The 16,397-nt window shown below is 41.3% G+C and overlaps 1 protein-coding gene, 1 long non-coding RNA gene and 1 other non-coding gene across 4 annotated transcripts in view; 2 read left to right on the forward strand and 1 right to left on the reverse strand.

Annotated features, from left to right (window-relative positions):
* Positions 1 to 6,107: 6,107 nt before the first annotated feature.
* LOC109866127 (uncharacterized) lies at positions 6,108 to 10,645 on the reverse strand. 2 transcript variants are annotated; one of them, XR_002251659.2, is made up of 3 exons: positions 7,912 to 10,645; positions 7,477 to 7,588; positions 6,108 to 6,711 (listed from the first exon to the last, which is right to left on the reverse strand). It is a non-coding gene; the product is annotated as an uncharacterized LOC109866127 (long non-coding RNA). The 2 variants fall into 2 exon arrangements; XR_002251658.2 differs by having other exon boundaries at positions 7,487 to 7,588; positions 7,912 to 10,631.
* Positions 10,646 to 10,734: 89 nt separating this feature from the next.
* On the forward strand, positions 10,735 to 10,817 carry trnal-uaa (transfer RNA leucine (anticodon UAA)). The gene has a single exon. It is a non-coding gene; the product is annotated as a tRNA-Leu (tRNA).
* A 2,610-nt stretch (positions 10,818 to 13,427) lies between these two features.
* utrn (utrophin) overlaps positions 13,428 to 16,397 on the forward strand; it is a 337,767-nt gene continuing 334,797 nt past the window's right edge. Inside the window, exons 1-2 of the mRNA XM_031800412.1 lie at positions 13,428 to 13,858; positions 15,490 to 15,664. Of these exons, the coding sequence (XP_031656272.1) occupies positions 15,583 to 15,664 (82 nt within the window). The 5' untranslated portion in view covers positions 13,428 to 13,858; positions 15,490 to 15,582. The remainder of the gene's footprint in view (positions 13,859 to 15,489; positions 15,665 to 16,397) is intronic.

Genomic DNA, 16,397 nt, shown 5'->3' on the forward strand with positions numbered 1-16,397 from the left:
TTGCGGCAGGTAGCCTACAGGTAGCCTAGGGGTTAGAGCGTTGGACCAATCACCGAAAGGTTGCAAGACCGGATCCCCGAGCTGAGATGGTGAAAAAGGTCGTCATTGTTAATAGGAATGTATTCTTAACTGACTTGCCTGGTTAAATACAAAAAGCACCAGTGAATAAATAGAATACCAGTGCGGCTGGTAAGCTTTCTTGACTAGGACATACATTTTTGCTCACCTTTGTTTAACCAGCAAAACAGCTGCTCTTTTTCATTTTTTTGTTGTTGCTTAAATGTGGACTTTGGAATTACCTTTATAGATAATAGGCTATATTAGAGTTTACACTTCCTCTTCCAATTGTAATGTGGGGAGGTCAAAATAATGAAAAACGACATACCAAATATATTAATTTTAAATGTTGATTATTTCTCCTTGCCATTATCATTCACCTGATGATAAGTCAGGACATGTGGAAACATAAAAAATAATAATGTATGATTGCGGTCCCTGGGCCACTGCTGGAATTTCGTGATTTTAGGGGCAAGGTCATTTGGCACTCAAGAGTTGCCCGAACTGCCAGGGCACCAAGGCATTAACCAAAATAGCCAATTAAATTGATTTGAAAAGCAGTAGCTGTTCTGTTAATTAGCTATTCTGTTGTCTGATTCTGATATTTTTCTGAGGGTGATGTAGTTTTGTTGTTAATTGTTACAGCATTTTCTTCATCACAGCAATTAAGTTTCTTAAAACTGCATTGTTGATTAAGGGCTTGTAAGTAAGCATATGGTCTCCTGAGTGTCTCCAAAGAGTAGGTTATAGCCTATGCGTATTGACTACAGCCTGTCATATCCAGACCAAGCTAACATGAGGGAGGTGCCTGAAAATGTAGACAAACATTAATGAGACTTTTAATTACATATATATAGGCTAAACGCCAGTCATGTTTGACAAATATAATGATTCTGTCAACATACTTGAGGCACTGTTCATTCAGATACTCTTAGAAAAGAAGGTGCTATCTAGAACCTAAAAAGGTTCTCTAACTGTCCCCAAAGGAGAACCCTTTGAAGATCCCTTTTTGCTTCCATGAAGAACTCTTTCTCCAGAGGGTTCCACTCTACATAGAACCAAAAAGGGTTCTACCTGGAACCAAAAAGGGTTATCCTATGGGGACAGCCTAAGAACCTGTTTGTGTAGGAGAGAAAGGACAGTGTCTGTTGTACACTGCAACATCACACACCTTGCAATCTGAGCAGAGGGATTTAACATTTTGCAACTATTTAACCATAAACTGAATTTAAAACCTGGACATTTTATGAGGTGATAGTAATGTTAAGGCGATTGTTTTATTAACACTTCCTCATATGCCATTGTAACACAGCAACTTTCTTTTCGCACAAAAGTCACGTTGAGATCTGACTGACCATTTCTGGAGGTGGTCAGGCCTGCATTGTGTGCTAGCCAGCTAGCTAATATTTAGAAATATGCTTTTTTGTCTGGCTAGCTAGAGTTATGCTAACCTGTTTTCAATCCATTTAGCATTGCTTGCTAGCTAGCTACAGATGTTAGCTACAGTAGTTAGCTACGGCCATCAGTTGTTGTTGTGTTATCATATTTTGTCTATTCCACCATTTGTAGAATGGATACTGACGTTTGAATATATCGCGGGAAAGGGGAATCCGGACACACTGAGGACAGGGTATTTAAAAAAAAAATATATATATATATATATATAAAAATCATAATACAAAAATCAACCTACATTGCTACATCAAACATGTCTAACAAACCAAACACAGGTATTAACAATACTCAAACATACAAAAAATATCAATAAAATAATACAAAAAATAAACAATTTAAGTGCAATTATATTCACTCTGAAAATATCTTATTATAATGATTCATGAAGATGTTATTCTTGTTGTTATTCACATGAATTTTGTAAACCTTCTCATTTCAATTGCTCCTTGGTCATGTGACCTAATGACCTCAAAGGTTCAGAATGTCCACAGACTACCCTTGTATATTGCACACCCTTTAGTTTGTCCATTTTCATCTCACACAATTTTATATACATTTTTCAAACTTTACAATTTCAATAACTCCTTGGTAATAATCATTTCAATTGCTCCTACTGACCTCAAACTACTTTCAGAATGTCCACGGACTGGCAGAGATGGGCGCCGCGAGGCATCCAGTGCGGTAACGCGACCAATCCCAGAGAAGCTGGCGGGAGCCCCGGGGAGAGTTCTCTTTTCTTTGTGAAGGGCAGGGCACCCTAGAATGGGTTTGCCCCAAGAGGGGGGGCCAAGCCCTGGAAAGTGTTGGGGTTTCGGCGGTGTCCAGTGAGCTCTCTCTGGCCCTTGAAAATTGAGGGTGTAAATGTCACGCCAGCCTGTACCCATATCCGCAGCAGGTCTCCAAGGTGAACAGCCTCTGGCATGTTATGACAATGTAGGTAAGGGAAGTTGGCAAAAGAATATCTGTAACTTCGGGATAAGGATTGACTCTAAGGGCTGGGTCGGTCGGGATGGGGTGTGAAGCTGGGTTCGAGCCATTGGAAGTTTGTTGTGCGGCCCATCTCGCTGTCTCTCACAAGGGGCTGCGTGCGGTGATTCATCGGGGTGGTGTGCGGGGGGCTGGGTCCGGCAGTTGGTTGGGAGGTCTCCTCTATGCTCACTAGATGAGGCAGAGACTAAACCCATTGGCCCCGCATTGCATGGATCTGGCTCATGCCCTAGGAAGTGGGGAGAAGTATCTCCAGCTTGTCTGGGGAGGGAGGCCTACATCTGATGTGGGTAGTACCATCCACACCCATTGATTTGCTGTGGAACCAGAAAATGGACGGAAGAATCCTAGGTTCCCACTGAGCACGGATCACTGAATGTCAACTTTATGAAATTCAAAAGAGCGTACCCACCTGTCCCGGTCACACTCAAATCACCCATGGGGTGACTGTGACCCCCTCATGTCAAAGTGAGGAATATCGATGAAGCGCTGGTAAAGGTGGATCCTATGGCTCTGTCCCAGATGGTTGACCTGGCAAGCAAATGATTGAAAGGGGATGATTATTTTCTGTTGCTTCTTCCGACACCCGGTTGATGGTGCTGCTAGATACTGCGATGGGTATTTGGTTCTCAACTCCGCTGAAGGTTAGTAGCGACAATCAGATGTCCAGTTTGTAAGACAGAAAAGCCTCTGAGGATACCACTGGGCGTGACTCGAATGGATGCCAATTTGATGATATCGGTACACCTGTCAAAAGGTAACGCAGGTGTCCTAAGGCGAGCTTAGGGAGGACAGAAACTTCATGTGGAGCAGAAGGTTAAAAGCTTGCTTGATCTTGATTTTCAGTATGAATACAGAATGTGAAAGCGTGGCCACACAATCCTTCTGAAATTTTGGCTTTTAAGCAGGTGGTGTCAGAAAAGTTACCACAGGGATAACTGGTTTGTGGCAACCAAGCATTCATAGCGACGTCGCTTTTTGATCCTTCGATGTCAGCTCTTCCTATCATTGTGAAGCAGAATTCACCAAGTGTTGGATTGTTCACTCACTAATAGCGAACGTGAGCTGGGTTTAGACCGTCTTGTTGCAATAGTAATCCTGCTCAGTAGGAGAGGAACCGCAGGTTCAGACATTTGGTGTACTTGATTGGCTGAGGAGCCAATGGTGCGAAGCTACCATCTGTGGGATTATGACTGAACGTCTCTAAGTCAGAATCCCCCCTAAATGTAACGATACCGTAGCGCCGTGGATCTTTGGTTGGCCCGGGATAGCCTGCCTCTTTTGGCAGGTGAGTAGAGCCGTTCGTGACGGGGTTGGGGTGCGGGCGGATGAGTTTCCGCCCCTCTCCTGATGTGCACCGCATGTTTGTGGGGAACCTGGTGCTAAATCACTCGTAGACGACCTGATTCTGGGTCAGGGTTTCGTACGTAGCAGAGCAGCTCACTCGCTGCGATCTATTGAAAGTCAAGGCGTCTTCCTCCACCATCGTCCTTCTTTACTTACGGGTTACCAGGTGCACGTAGAAGTGCCAGGGGCCAGAGGCCAGACACAGAGTGTGAGAGAGTCCAGGCAGGCGGGTACAAGTCATAAGACATTGGGCTCTGGATAGGTAGGGGGCTAGGTGGTGGTTGCCCATCCGCCCGGGCCCGTCCTCTGTTGGGACTGTGAGTCAGGTTGGGACTTGCTGTGGAAGTCAAAAGGTCACCAGGTGCACGAGGAGGCCTCCCCCAAGGCGGGGGGCACTCAGAGTCCGAGCAGGGGCGGCCGGACTCAGCAGCTGGGGGCAGCACTCAGGCTGTGGAGGTTGGAGTGGGGACTTAGTCTGTGAGCAGAAAAAGCGGGCAGGTCATTAGGAGCACAGAGCCTGTTTCGGGTTACAAGGTGCACAAGGAGGCCTCTATCAAGGCAGGGGGCACTCCGAGTCCAAGCAGGGGTGGCCGGGCTCTGGGGCAGCACTCAGGCTGTGGAGTGGGGACTGGAGGTTGGAGTGGAGTCTGTGAGCAGAAAAAAGCGGGAGCACAGAGTCGCCAGGTGCACAGTGCCTGTTTCGGGTCACTAGGTGCACGTGGTTCCTGACAGCAGGACTATAGACATTTTAGTAATTCCAGGGAGTAAGCTATACTCTAAGGCCAAGGGAGAGGGGAGTTGACAGGGTAGGGAGAGTAGGTGTGGAGGCCTGGAGGTCTGTAGTTCCAGGGAGTAAGCTATACACTCTCAGGTCCAGGGAGAGGGCAGGGAGTGTAGGCCAGGAGTCAGAGGTCACCAGGTCAAAGCGGGCCTGCCTGGAGTTCAGGAAGGCCCCAGGGAGAAGGCCCAAGTGAAAAGGTGTGTGAGTGACACTGTCCTTCATGCGGGCAGGGCAGACAAATTAATGTAAAATCGTGTGTGAGATTAAAATGGACAAACTAAAGGGGTGCAATATAGAAGGGTAGTCACTGGACATTCTGAACCTTGTTTGAGGTCAGTAGGTCATATGGCCATGGAGCTATTGAAATGTGAATGTAAAAACAGTTTGTACATTGTTTGTGCTCCCTAACTCATTCAACTAGGAATACAAAAGGCTTCTCACATTTCCACGTTTATTAGCGTTGCAAAGTTATTTCATGTCCAAATTATGAAAAATAAGACCTGTGCAATGCGGTGCGCAGTATTTCCAACACTTATTTGGAGTCTGTGGTTTGAATGCGTGAATATCCATCAATATCCAGCCTGAAACTGTTTTTACCTCGGTGCCTCAGAGTATGTTTGGAGTATTTATTTCTCGCACATAAGTTCAAGCTCATTAAGGGAAACGTTTGTACTACAGGGATAGTAGATTGATATAGGCAGGTGCTTTTGCTGTTTTTTACTGAACTTGTTGGCTGAGGAAAAGTAATGTGGACAGTTCTTCTGTATGGAAGGCCAAGAGTTTCAAATAGTCATACCCGGAACACACCGTAACACTTGTAATTATCATTTTTCGCTTGCTTTTTTCAAGCGTCAAATATCATTTTTTGTACTCGTGATTTTTTTCACCTGTCCAATGTGTGTTTACACGCGATTTGAACACCTGTTCAGTGTGCATTTACAGGTGATTAGAACGCTTGTTATGGGTATTTTACATGCGTTCATTACACAAGTTCAGCCTATTGGATAAGGAATGGCGTTTTTGTAGTGGTTTTTGGATAATTGCAAAAAAAAAACCGTATTTAGTAGCTAACGTCACATTTTGTGATAAAAAAAAAAGCATTTATGTATTTTTTTAAAAGTACATAAAGGCTTCATAATTTTTATTTGCTCTACAGAATTTTTCCTTGTCTGAAGTGTGTGTATATATATATATATATATATATATATATATATATAAAGGAATGATAAATTGGTGGATGGAAAGAGTCATAATTTATATATATCATAATTTATATATATATAAATTATGACTCTTTCCATCCACCAGATGGGATGGTTTTGCGAAAAGTACCTACTTTTCCAAAACCCAATTTGTTTGGAAAATTAAAGCAATAATAGTCACTATACTTTTCAAACCACAAAGGCTGAATTAAAATGTTACAGAGGCAGCGGAGGAAGGACCAGGGTGCACAACATTTGAGATAAATAAGCCTCTTGTGCCTATGGAAAATGTCTGGGATATTTTATTTCAGCGCATGAGACCAACACTTTACATGTGGCATTTTGTATATACATCCATGTGAAAATGTGGTCACTGCTCTGGCTAGCCGTCTGTCCAGTAATAACATGCACAGATCTAATGTTATCTTTTAAGGCTACCTCTGCAGTTTATTTTGTCATTGATAGGATGTCCATTTATCCTACTTATTCCCTGACATTGTCCAAGTTCTCATTAAGGGAAATAAACATTTACAGTAGACATTTCCCCAATCATAGCCTAGCTCAAAACTAATGAGACTGTTTCAGCATGTAAAAAGTAACAGTACAAAACATACATTCTTTTAGATAAATTAAATAAATTAGTTGACTGAATAGATATTAAATAAACGTTTCAAAACAATACATACTATAGACCTGCTAAATTACTCACATCCAGCATTAGGAACAGAATAAACTAAAATGATTCTGTATTTATTTCAGATGTAAGAATTGTTCATGAAGCAAACATTGTATGACTTGGTGAAGATGTGGTAGAAGAAAGCTGTCTGTTTTCCTCCCCTTCCTTCATCCATGGTGCTCATTCAACATAGCATTCGGAGATTCCTGTGAACATCAACAGTCATAAACATGTCATTCTGAACAGCAACATCTTCCTAACAAGAATTTAGACCAGTTGACAATTCAACAGAATTCAGTCTTGTTCATGTTGATGATTGGTACATGAGACAGATAAGATAGCAAGCCATGGTATATCAGACCGTATACCACGGGTTTGAGTCAATATTACTTGTTTACTGTTGCAATTATGTTGTTAACCTTGGGGGTTGGTCGTGCCTGGATACAGCCCTCAGCCCTTGTATATTGTCCATATACCACAAACCCCTGAGGTGCCTTATCGCTTAAATATAACACAGATACATGTGCATGTGAGGTTTCAAATAATGTTACTACTACTAGCTTGCTCTCTCCCTGCTTCTCCTGAACATGTTGATCTGATATAGCTAGTTGTTATTGTTCCTCCTTGCTCATGTCACACCTTTAATATCTGTTTTCTTTATATTTTGGTTAGGTCAGGGTGTGATGAGGGTGGGTACGCTAGTTTTTGTATTGTCTAGGGTTTTTGTATGTCTAGAGGTTTTGTAGGTTTAGGTATTTATATGTCTATGGTGGCCTGATATGGTTCCAATCAGAGGCAGCTGTTTATCGTTGTCTCTGTTTGGGGATTATATTTAGGTGGCCATTTCCATTTTGTGTTTGTGGGTTCTTATTCTATGTTTAGTTACCTGTCTGCACTATTTCATATAGCTTCATGTGTTGTACGTTTTGTTAGTTTGTTCAGTGTTCTTTCTTTAATAAAGAAGAATGTACCACGCTGCACCTTGGTCCGATTCATATGACGAACGTGACAGCTGATCCAAAGCAGGCTTTTCTCCTCCTCGCTAGACTTCAGATGTTTGACTACATGATCATCATGTTGTGGCTGTAACATGGACATTGCATTAGAACAACATCTAGATTCACTCTTAGAAAAAGGGGTTCCAAAAGTGTTCTTCAGCTGTCCCCTTAGTATAACCCTTTTTGGTTCCAGGTAGAACCCAACTGGAATCAAAAGTGGTTCTACTTGGAACCAACAACGGTTCTTCAAAAAGTTATTCTACGGGACAGCTGAATAACTTTTAAAGTTCTAGATTGTAGCTTTATCAGATATACATTTTCAGGAAAAGCAGCTCATTTAGCAAGCCAATAAAATATATATTGCATGGATCAACCTTGAAATATAGTTACTCAAGATAGAGATCTTACCTTTTTATATCTGTAGCAGTTCTCTCTCACCTTGTCTGGACACGGCAACAGCCAGATCTTATTCCCCATTCTCTATTGTCTAGATTCTGCAGGGAGCTAGCATGTTCTCCTGAAACATTAGCTAATAGCTAAGTTAGCTAACTTGAGCAAATAAATCTCAGCTTGATACTTAGCAAAGCCAACCAATTACACAACAAATATACACAAAGTAAACAATTATTTTCTAAACTAATGTTGGTCTCAGCCAAATGACAAGTACAAAAGAACTATTGCTCTGTCCCACAACGTAACAACCATTAGTTACAGGCTAGACAGAAGACTATTGCTAGTTAGCTAACTAGCCATGCTATTTCAATGAAAATAAGCTAGCCAGCGTCAGCTTTGTAGTTGTAATGCTATTTGGAAAAATACATATTTTTAACAATTTGATCTATATTTAGAAACATCTCCTTCATCCCTGAGTAAGCGATTCGTCGCAACAGGCCAGAAGTCAAACAAAGTCAAACTCACTGAAATTGAGGTGGGACAGGCTACAATGTGGTAATTTCAGACGTATGAAATGTACCCGTTACTACACAGGCGCCCAGAAAGTGTGCAATGGTGGAAGTACAATATTCAAACATTCTAATCACCTGTAAATGCACACTGAACAGGTGTAATGAACACGTGTAAAAATGCCCATAGGACACTCTTGAAACTCTTGGCCTTCCATACTTTTAACATCTTCAATATGCGCCTAATAATTCTACAAAGACGCGCTAGTGCATCCCAGATGATAGTCTTCACTTGTAGTCTCCCTCGGAGCTGCATTGCCTGTGAGACATATTTTGCAAGCTAGAACTTTTGTGTTTCAGATAACCATGTGTCAGACACATTTGGTACTTTTGACACTTTCGTAAATGCCCGGGTGAGGACTATAGTAGAAGTTAAGTTGCTGAACATTATTTCACTTGTATGGCCTGCTTGTTTAGAACGTTTGCAAAAACAATATGAATACATATATCTAATCTAGCCTTAAACGCGGTATGCACAAGATCGCTAACGTTAGCCAGAGATACGTATATAATGAGATGCTCATGTCTCCTCCCTAAAAATGGGAGTCATCCCAAAGCGGAAGGCAGGCTACAAGCTTGGGTTAGTTATACACAATTTTGGTTTAGGCAGATATGTTTCATACTAATCCAATATAGACCACAGCCTGTCCTTTCCAATGGGAACAAATTAGTCATAGTGGGCACAACAAGCAAGGAGGTGGGCAGAGCCAAGCACGAGGTAGCGAGATCCTATTGGCCCGTTCTGACAATTTTGGTTTAGGCAGATATGTTTCATCCAAGATAGACCACAGCCTGTCCTTTCCAATGGGAACAAATTAGTCATAGTGGGCACAACAAGCAAGGAGGTGGGCAGAGCCAAGCACGAGGTAGCGAGATCCTATTGGCCCGTTCTAGCATGCATCTATATAGGGTTAATTGTTTACTCCATGTGTAACTCTGTGTTGTCTGTTCACACTGCTATGCTTTAGGGTCGCAGTTGCAAATGAGAACTTGTTCTCAACTAGCCTACCTGGTTAAATAAAGGTGAAATAAAAAATGAAATAAAAATAAATATTTCCGTTGGAGAACGCCTACTATGTGAAGTGCGCGTGTGCAATTACTAAATTTGACTTTGCACGCCTTCTAAACAACGCGATATTTTTTTTTTTATGGGTAAATAGTAAAGTATACAAAAGTTTGTCCACTCTGTTCATAACATATTATAGTTTTAGTAACAGAAAACTGTATTGATATCAAAAGTTTAATCCATGAGAAAATCTGCTGAATGTCGGGCAAAATCCATCTTCTCCCACTGGGCTGCCTTTCACTACCTTATTTGGTAGTGAGTGGTAAAGCCAAGCGGATGCTTCACATGTATACATCCGGTGAAATATCTCTCATTGTTCTATCTGTGGTTTAGGGGTGTGTTTGTAAATTAAATCTGGAGTGCCAGAGAGCAAATTCTGGGCGTTCGTAAATTCAGAGTATTGTCAGATTGTCCGTTCGTAAATTCAGAGAAACACTGGACGCTCTGGCCGAGGAGTAGGGTTGATCCAAGCGTTCTGGCCTCAACGGCAGTCAAGCACCCAAGCTAACTGGCTAGCTACTTCCCGACACAACTGAGAGAACACTCACTCTGACCATTTTACTCGCCCCAGCTGAGCTGGTTAGGCTATTTTCCTGTAATCTAGTGACTGTAAATGTGCTGCTGGTAATAACGTTTTTTTTTGCCGACGTTTATTGACACTGGCCATATTCAACGGGTGTTGAGCAGTTCGTAAATTAATCAGTCATAGTTATTCTGCGCTCAAGCGAGTGCTCCTGAAACCGGAGTAGATAGCCAGAGTGAATTTACGAACGCACCTATAGATCTTCACATTTTTCCCATATATCTGGCCTTATTGTGTACAGATTTTGGTGAGAGTGAAACATCTCGCTTCGCCTCTTCCTCTCTTCGTTAGCTTGCTAGCTACAAGTACAATAATATGGCCAGCTAGCTATGAGCTAAGAGTCAAATTAAGCTGCACAAATAATTATGTTTAGACTTATCTTGAAATGTGAATCCTGCGTTTGCTTAAGTTGAATAGTAGCCAGATACTAGCGTAACTAGATAACGATAGCATATCAGTTATCGAGGGTTCCATGGTAGCTCATCGTCTTGTTTCATGCAGCTGCGGTTGTGTTGAAATGGATTGCTCGGCAAGCTATACAAAAAAATGACGCATTAATGTCAATGGGTCACATTCCATCAGCTTTATTTATCAATAGGCCGTTGCATTAAGGTGTGTATACCAGGATGGCCGAGTGGTTAAGGCGTTGGACTTAAGATCCAATGGACATATGTCCGCGTGGGTTCGAACCCCACTCCTGGTAGAAAGTTTTGCTCAAGGAAAGCACTTCCATCGAAAATATGCGGCGTTGTTTTTCAATTGAAGGGGTTGTGGTACTGTAAACGGCTTGTACGGTAGTGTGTTTAGCTTGTCACATGCTGCAGTCAAGTCTTTAAAACGTTAGAGCGTAATCTGGCTACACTTTCATTGTGTTTCATTCTAATAACGTAATCCGACAACACTCTCAGTGTGTTACATTAAAACATTATATCTGATAGTTGGGCTGCTGTTATTGTAACACCTTCATGTCACATAAGAAGCAGTTGAATATATTAACTGACTATAAATGTCTTGTTTATGTCAAATGATAAAGTGTAGCCAAGGCTACCCCCTACTGGCCAATAAAATAGATTGCCTTGATTCTCGATGTAATAACCTTATGTTGTTGTAATAAAAACGGTGGGTTATGATGTTTGCTTTACAAAACAAGTAGACCAATGTGCTGATTGTTGAAATAAGCAACATGTACTTGACTTTTACTAGTATTTTTCTCATGATATTCACGCCACATCTCTATTTAGAATATGTTTTTCAGTAAGCCTAGGCCCTAGTATTTAATCAATTAATAAATGACACCATTTAAAAAAAAAATTTATATCACCTTTATTTAACCAGGCAGGCAAGTTGAGAACAAGTTCTCATTTACAACTGCGACCTGGCCAAGATAAAGCAAAGCAGTTCGACACATATAACAAGACAGAGTTACACATGGAGATAAACAAACACAGTCAATAATACAGTAGAAAAATACATCTATATACAATGTGAGCAAATGTATCCTGCTGGACACAAGGGGGCGCTAGAACTCCTTTATGTGTAGGCCTGCACTACATGCCCTTTCAATTTCATAATTTTCAGGCCAGGGGCACCACATAAAAAAAAAAAAACTTTATTTAACTAGGCAAGTCAGTTAAGACTAAACTCTTATTTACAATGACGGCCTACACCAGCCAAACACAGACGATGCTGGGCCAATTATGCGCCGCCCTATGGGACTCCCAATCACGGCCGGTTGTGATACAGCCTGGATCATCTCCATCACAGAAGCTTTACTATCACGGAAGCTTTACTGTTTCATATCTACACAGTAATATAACAGGTAGAGTTACATGACAATGGATTTGCACGTGTAAGAGTGATGAAACTTATTGCAATATCTGAGACAGATACTGCTGCTGGTGTCTTCAAAGTGTAATATTAAATGTTAACTTAGCATGTAACGGTGACCTGTCATCTGCCTTTATGTGGCCCATCATGAGGCCTATTGTTATTTTCCATTCAAATCAACTGCTCTCTCTCCCTCTCCAACTGGTTTATAGGTCAGGTTAGGTCTTACATTCCATCTTCATTTTGCAGTCTTCCTCCCAGGTCGGCTCATTTTACCTGTGCGGTTACCTGACACCTGTGCGAGGGCCCTGCTGAGCGCTCATTTGTGCAATCAATCCTCTTCTATGGTCTGCGCGAGGAAGCGCACACAAAGAGGCAGTGACAACTGAAACGAGGGAGGGAGAGGGGACAAGGCAACATCACTAAAGCCACCGGGGCCCAGGCAGAGGATGTTGTTTGGATTTCCATTAGGCCTACTCAATCTTGACCAGCAATGGTTGCCTTTGAGATGTTGGCCTTTAATATCAATTATATATTTAGGCCAATCCTAGATAGGCTTACTCATTATTAATTATCTATGTGTGTGTGTCTGATTAACTCAAGATAAAGGAAAACCTAATTCAAAGGGATGAATGTGAAACTTGCACCACTGTCATTGTTTCTAGTTTAGCCCAGAAGAGCTATCCACACCTGTAAACTACACTGCTATCAAATATTTGTCCACCTACCTTGATGATCTTCAAACTGTTGACATTGCAACCATGTTTCATACACGCACATCATCATTAATTTCAGATTGCATATCTCATAGTTATAACATATAGGATATAGGCCGGCTGTATAGGGTATGTTGCATTGTCAATGTCAACATTTGAATGACATTGAGGCTTTTGCTTGCTCTGAGATATCAAGCATCTTCAGTGGCATGGAATGTATCTCCTTGACTGCAGACAAGCACAAAGCATGGGTTTATACTATTATTTGAGACATTGGAAGGCAAACAACAATAAGCATACCAAGTTATATTAGCCCTAGTCCATGTGAAATGAGTTGCCTAATCAAACTAAATCAATAATAATTAATCAATAACCACAATATCCATATATTTGAGATAAAATGACACAACAGAAAAAAACATTAATTGTATTTTGGGTACGGTTACATCTTAATATTTTTGATTGAGTTGGTTGCCACACGAGATTCAAACGTTTTCATATCCATCGTCGGGGGAAACACCGTAATGGCTGGAAAGAGTACAGCTTTTATTTTTTTTGCATTTCAGCTAACCGCTGTCCTAACCTAACCTAATTCACCTAACCTGCCGCGTTAATTATCCTAACCCGCTCCGGAAATTTTCTTAACCTGGTACGAAAATTAAACTCTGACAAAAAACTGTTGGCCTGTCCATTCCAGTCAAAACCGGGAACCAAGTCAAGCGCTTGTGCGCGCTGTCACGTGACGCCGACCGCGCCATGTTTCCATCTGCGCGTCAGAAGTTTGCGGGCAGGCAGGGCAAGGTAGCAACAGGAACAAAGTTTGGGACGGACTCCCTCGTTAGCTGAGCGGGTTTCTCCCGTAAAATGAGCTAACATTTTTTCATCAACAAAAAAACCGAACACACCCGATAACCATCAGGAAGACAACGGACCCACAAACAGCAGTTTCTTAGATGCTTTGGAAAATTGCTATAGTGAAGTGTGTGTATGTGCTGGACTGTGCTTTTTTAGCATAGTTTGGAGTGCCCCCGCCTCTTAAAATGGCTTAAAGGTCCTCGTGTTGATATATTTTAACATTTAAGATAGGGTATTTTTGTTAGCTTCTAATTTTTCACAAATACAGCGAACTTTTAATGATATATTTTTGTGCCAAAATACGCGGATTTTCCACGATCGCGCCCCCTGATTGACAGGAGCGAAGGTGAGTGTGAATTGTTTTGCAAACACTCGAGATGAAAATATGGCTACATAGTAGCCGAAATAGGCTATCATTATTTACACCAATACACTCAAGAAAACACAATGTAGCCTACTTGCCAAATCAATAAATCATCTATTGTCTGAGATTGTGCAAGGACCTTGTGATCCAACTAGCAATGCATTGTTTCTTTATTATTTGTTGAACCACTTGTTGAATCATATTTGCCTGTTTTTGCAATTGTAACAGTGCCATATCCCATAGTTCAAAAGAGTCTGCTAGCCACATTTTTAATGTTCGTGCTAATCTGATCGGATTAAAATGACAGATGAGTATTGACCTGGAAAATTGCAGACATTGGTGCCATTGAAAGCAAACTATTCGTGTTAATAAATGATTTATAACTGTGTATAGCTACAACTGTATACGTTACTCAATTCTAGATTTGCTTGCTATTTAATGCAATTTACTGAAACGGTTAAAGGCCCTTTAATTTGGCTAAACAAGTCGACTGGGTCCGTTGCTGATGTTTTTTGCCTTCGGTTGTCAAAGCAACTTAAATTTTTGGAGGAGGAACTGAAATTGAGAAGACACTGGCCAATTGGTTTTTCTGTTTTTCATCTTTACAGATACTATATTTGGATACTTACATCACTCCCCAAGCATTAATCCTTAGGCTAGTTACAGATAAAACGTGTCCCTATTGAGTCTTCATTCCTCTCATGGTAGAGCCATATTAGTGTTATTCAAATGAACTTTGTGGTCTTTCTTATGAAGGGTTTATATATATATATTTTGAACCTTTATTTAACTAGGCAAGTCAGTTAAGAAACATGTTATTATCTGAACTACTTCAACTCTTCATAAGGTATACAATGTAAAGTCTTGATGTATGCCAATGACATTACCTTTCATCTATTCTGGATGTACTGTGGTGACAGATTTAGTTAACTTTGACCTCAATTTCTATATAACCTCCAATTAATACTCTGCCAAACGTCACCCTTCTCTGATTTACTCAGTAAGATCACATAACAGTCCCATTAAATGTGTACATGACAAATCACAGCACAACTCACCACATAGAGGTCAAATTATTTCAAGTAAATGATTTGTGAAAACAGTGTGGAGTGCATTTCTAGAGCTCTTTGTATAATAATGGATGGAGTTGTCCTGCGTTTAGTGTAGAGAGAGGTGAGATCACGCTCTGCTTGTAGGCCAGGTCAACAACCTCGCGTTGTGCACTCTCACAACACACACACAGCTGTCAGTTTATCCTGAGTCACGGAACAACCCGTCCCCTCAGCCTCTTTGGCATGGCCCTACACCTGTGTGTGTCAGTGGGGTATGGTGAGAAAGTCTTCCATTTGAATGAGAAGTCTCATCTTCTTACTTCTGCAGGGCAGCTGCATTTAACCATCACACCATTTTTCTAGCTGTCTTATAAAACGGGAGAGTTCTGTTGTGGTCATAGTTCTCCGACACATATGGATGAGTAGAACAGATCAATGTTTTTTCATGTGATGTTGTTAGACAAGACCAGATTCAATCAACCAACCAAGCTAGGCCTCAATAGCATCCAAGGAAATAATATGTACTTAAAAACTTTCACTACATTTGTTTTTCATATTTAGGTGACGTTGGATTTGAAGAAGTGGGACTCCTTTAAAAAAGTTAACAGATTAACATTCTAACGGAGGTAAACAGACGAGGACCTGGTGGACAAAATGGCCACCATGGCGTCACCTGGCGACGCTATCGAGGGAGCAGCCAATGATGAGTTCAATGACATCATCAAATGGAGATCTGGTACGTCCAATCATTGACCTCTTAATTAGTAAAAAGCATTTATCTTTTGGCGCATTGTCCTTGTTGGCAGTGGCTGAGTCAACTGTTACTTGTTTAATAGTGTCTGTGTATGTGTGTGTATATATATATGTGTGTGTGTGTGTGTCATGCATTCCGCATGAGGTCAGGTAAGATATGACCGCATGGCTATGTGCAGTGTGTGTGTTAACAGTCAATAGTGTGTGTATATAATATATGTATGTATGTATGTATGTGTGTGTTGCTTGTACGTGCACAAAGGCATCGGTCCAAAGGAAATGCTAACAAGGCCAGAAATCCTGTTTAAGGTGGATAACTTTAGTTCCCATTGTTGGAGTGACAGAAAGAGCCTATGGGGAAAAAGAGAGAGCAAGATATGGTTTAAGGTAAGGACTCGAGTGAGGGAGGAAGGGAGATGGGGAGGAGGGAGAGATACAAAGACAGAGAAAGCAAAGGGAAAAGGAGGAATGCAGGGATGGGTTACAAGCCACACCTTTCATTCCCTCTCCTTTTGAACTCATCATTCTCATAATGAGTTGGTCTGCCCTCAGTCTTGTGTCTATGTGTGTCTGTGTGTGGCATTGAGAGCCTTTTACGTGGCAGTTCTCCCATAGTGTTTGAGTGTCTTGATTGTAACAGTGATTAGGCCCAGGGTCATTGTTCTATGCAATGCTGTGCTGTGTCGTGTTGACTGTTGAAAGCATTTGAAACTGTC

Source organism: Oncorhynchus kisutch, linkage group LG21 (assembly GCF_002021735.2).
Source record: "Oncorhynchus kisutch isolate 150728-3 linkage group LG21, Okis_V2, whole genome shotgun sequence".
NCBI lineage: Eukaryota > Metazoa > Chordata > Actinopteri > Salmoniformes > Salmonidae > Oncorhynchus > Oncorhynchus kisutch.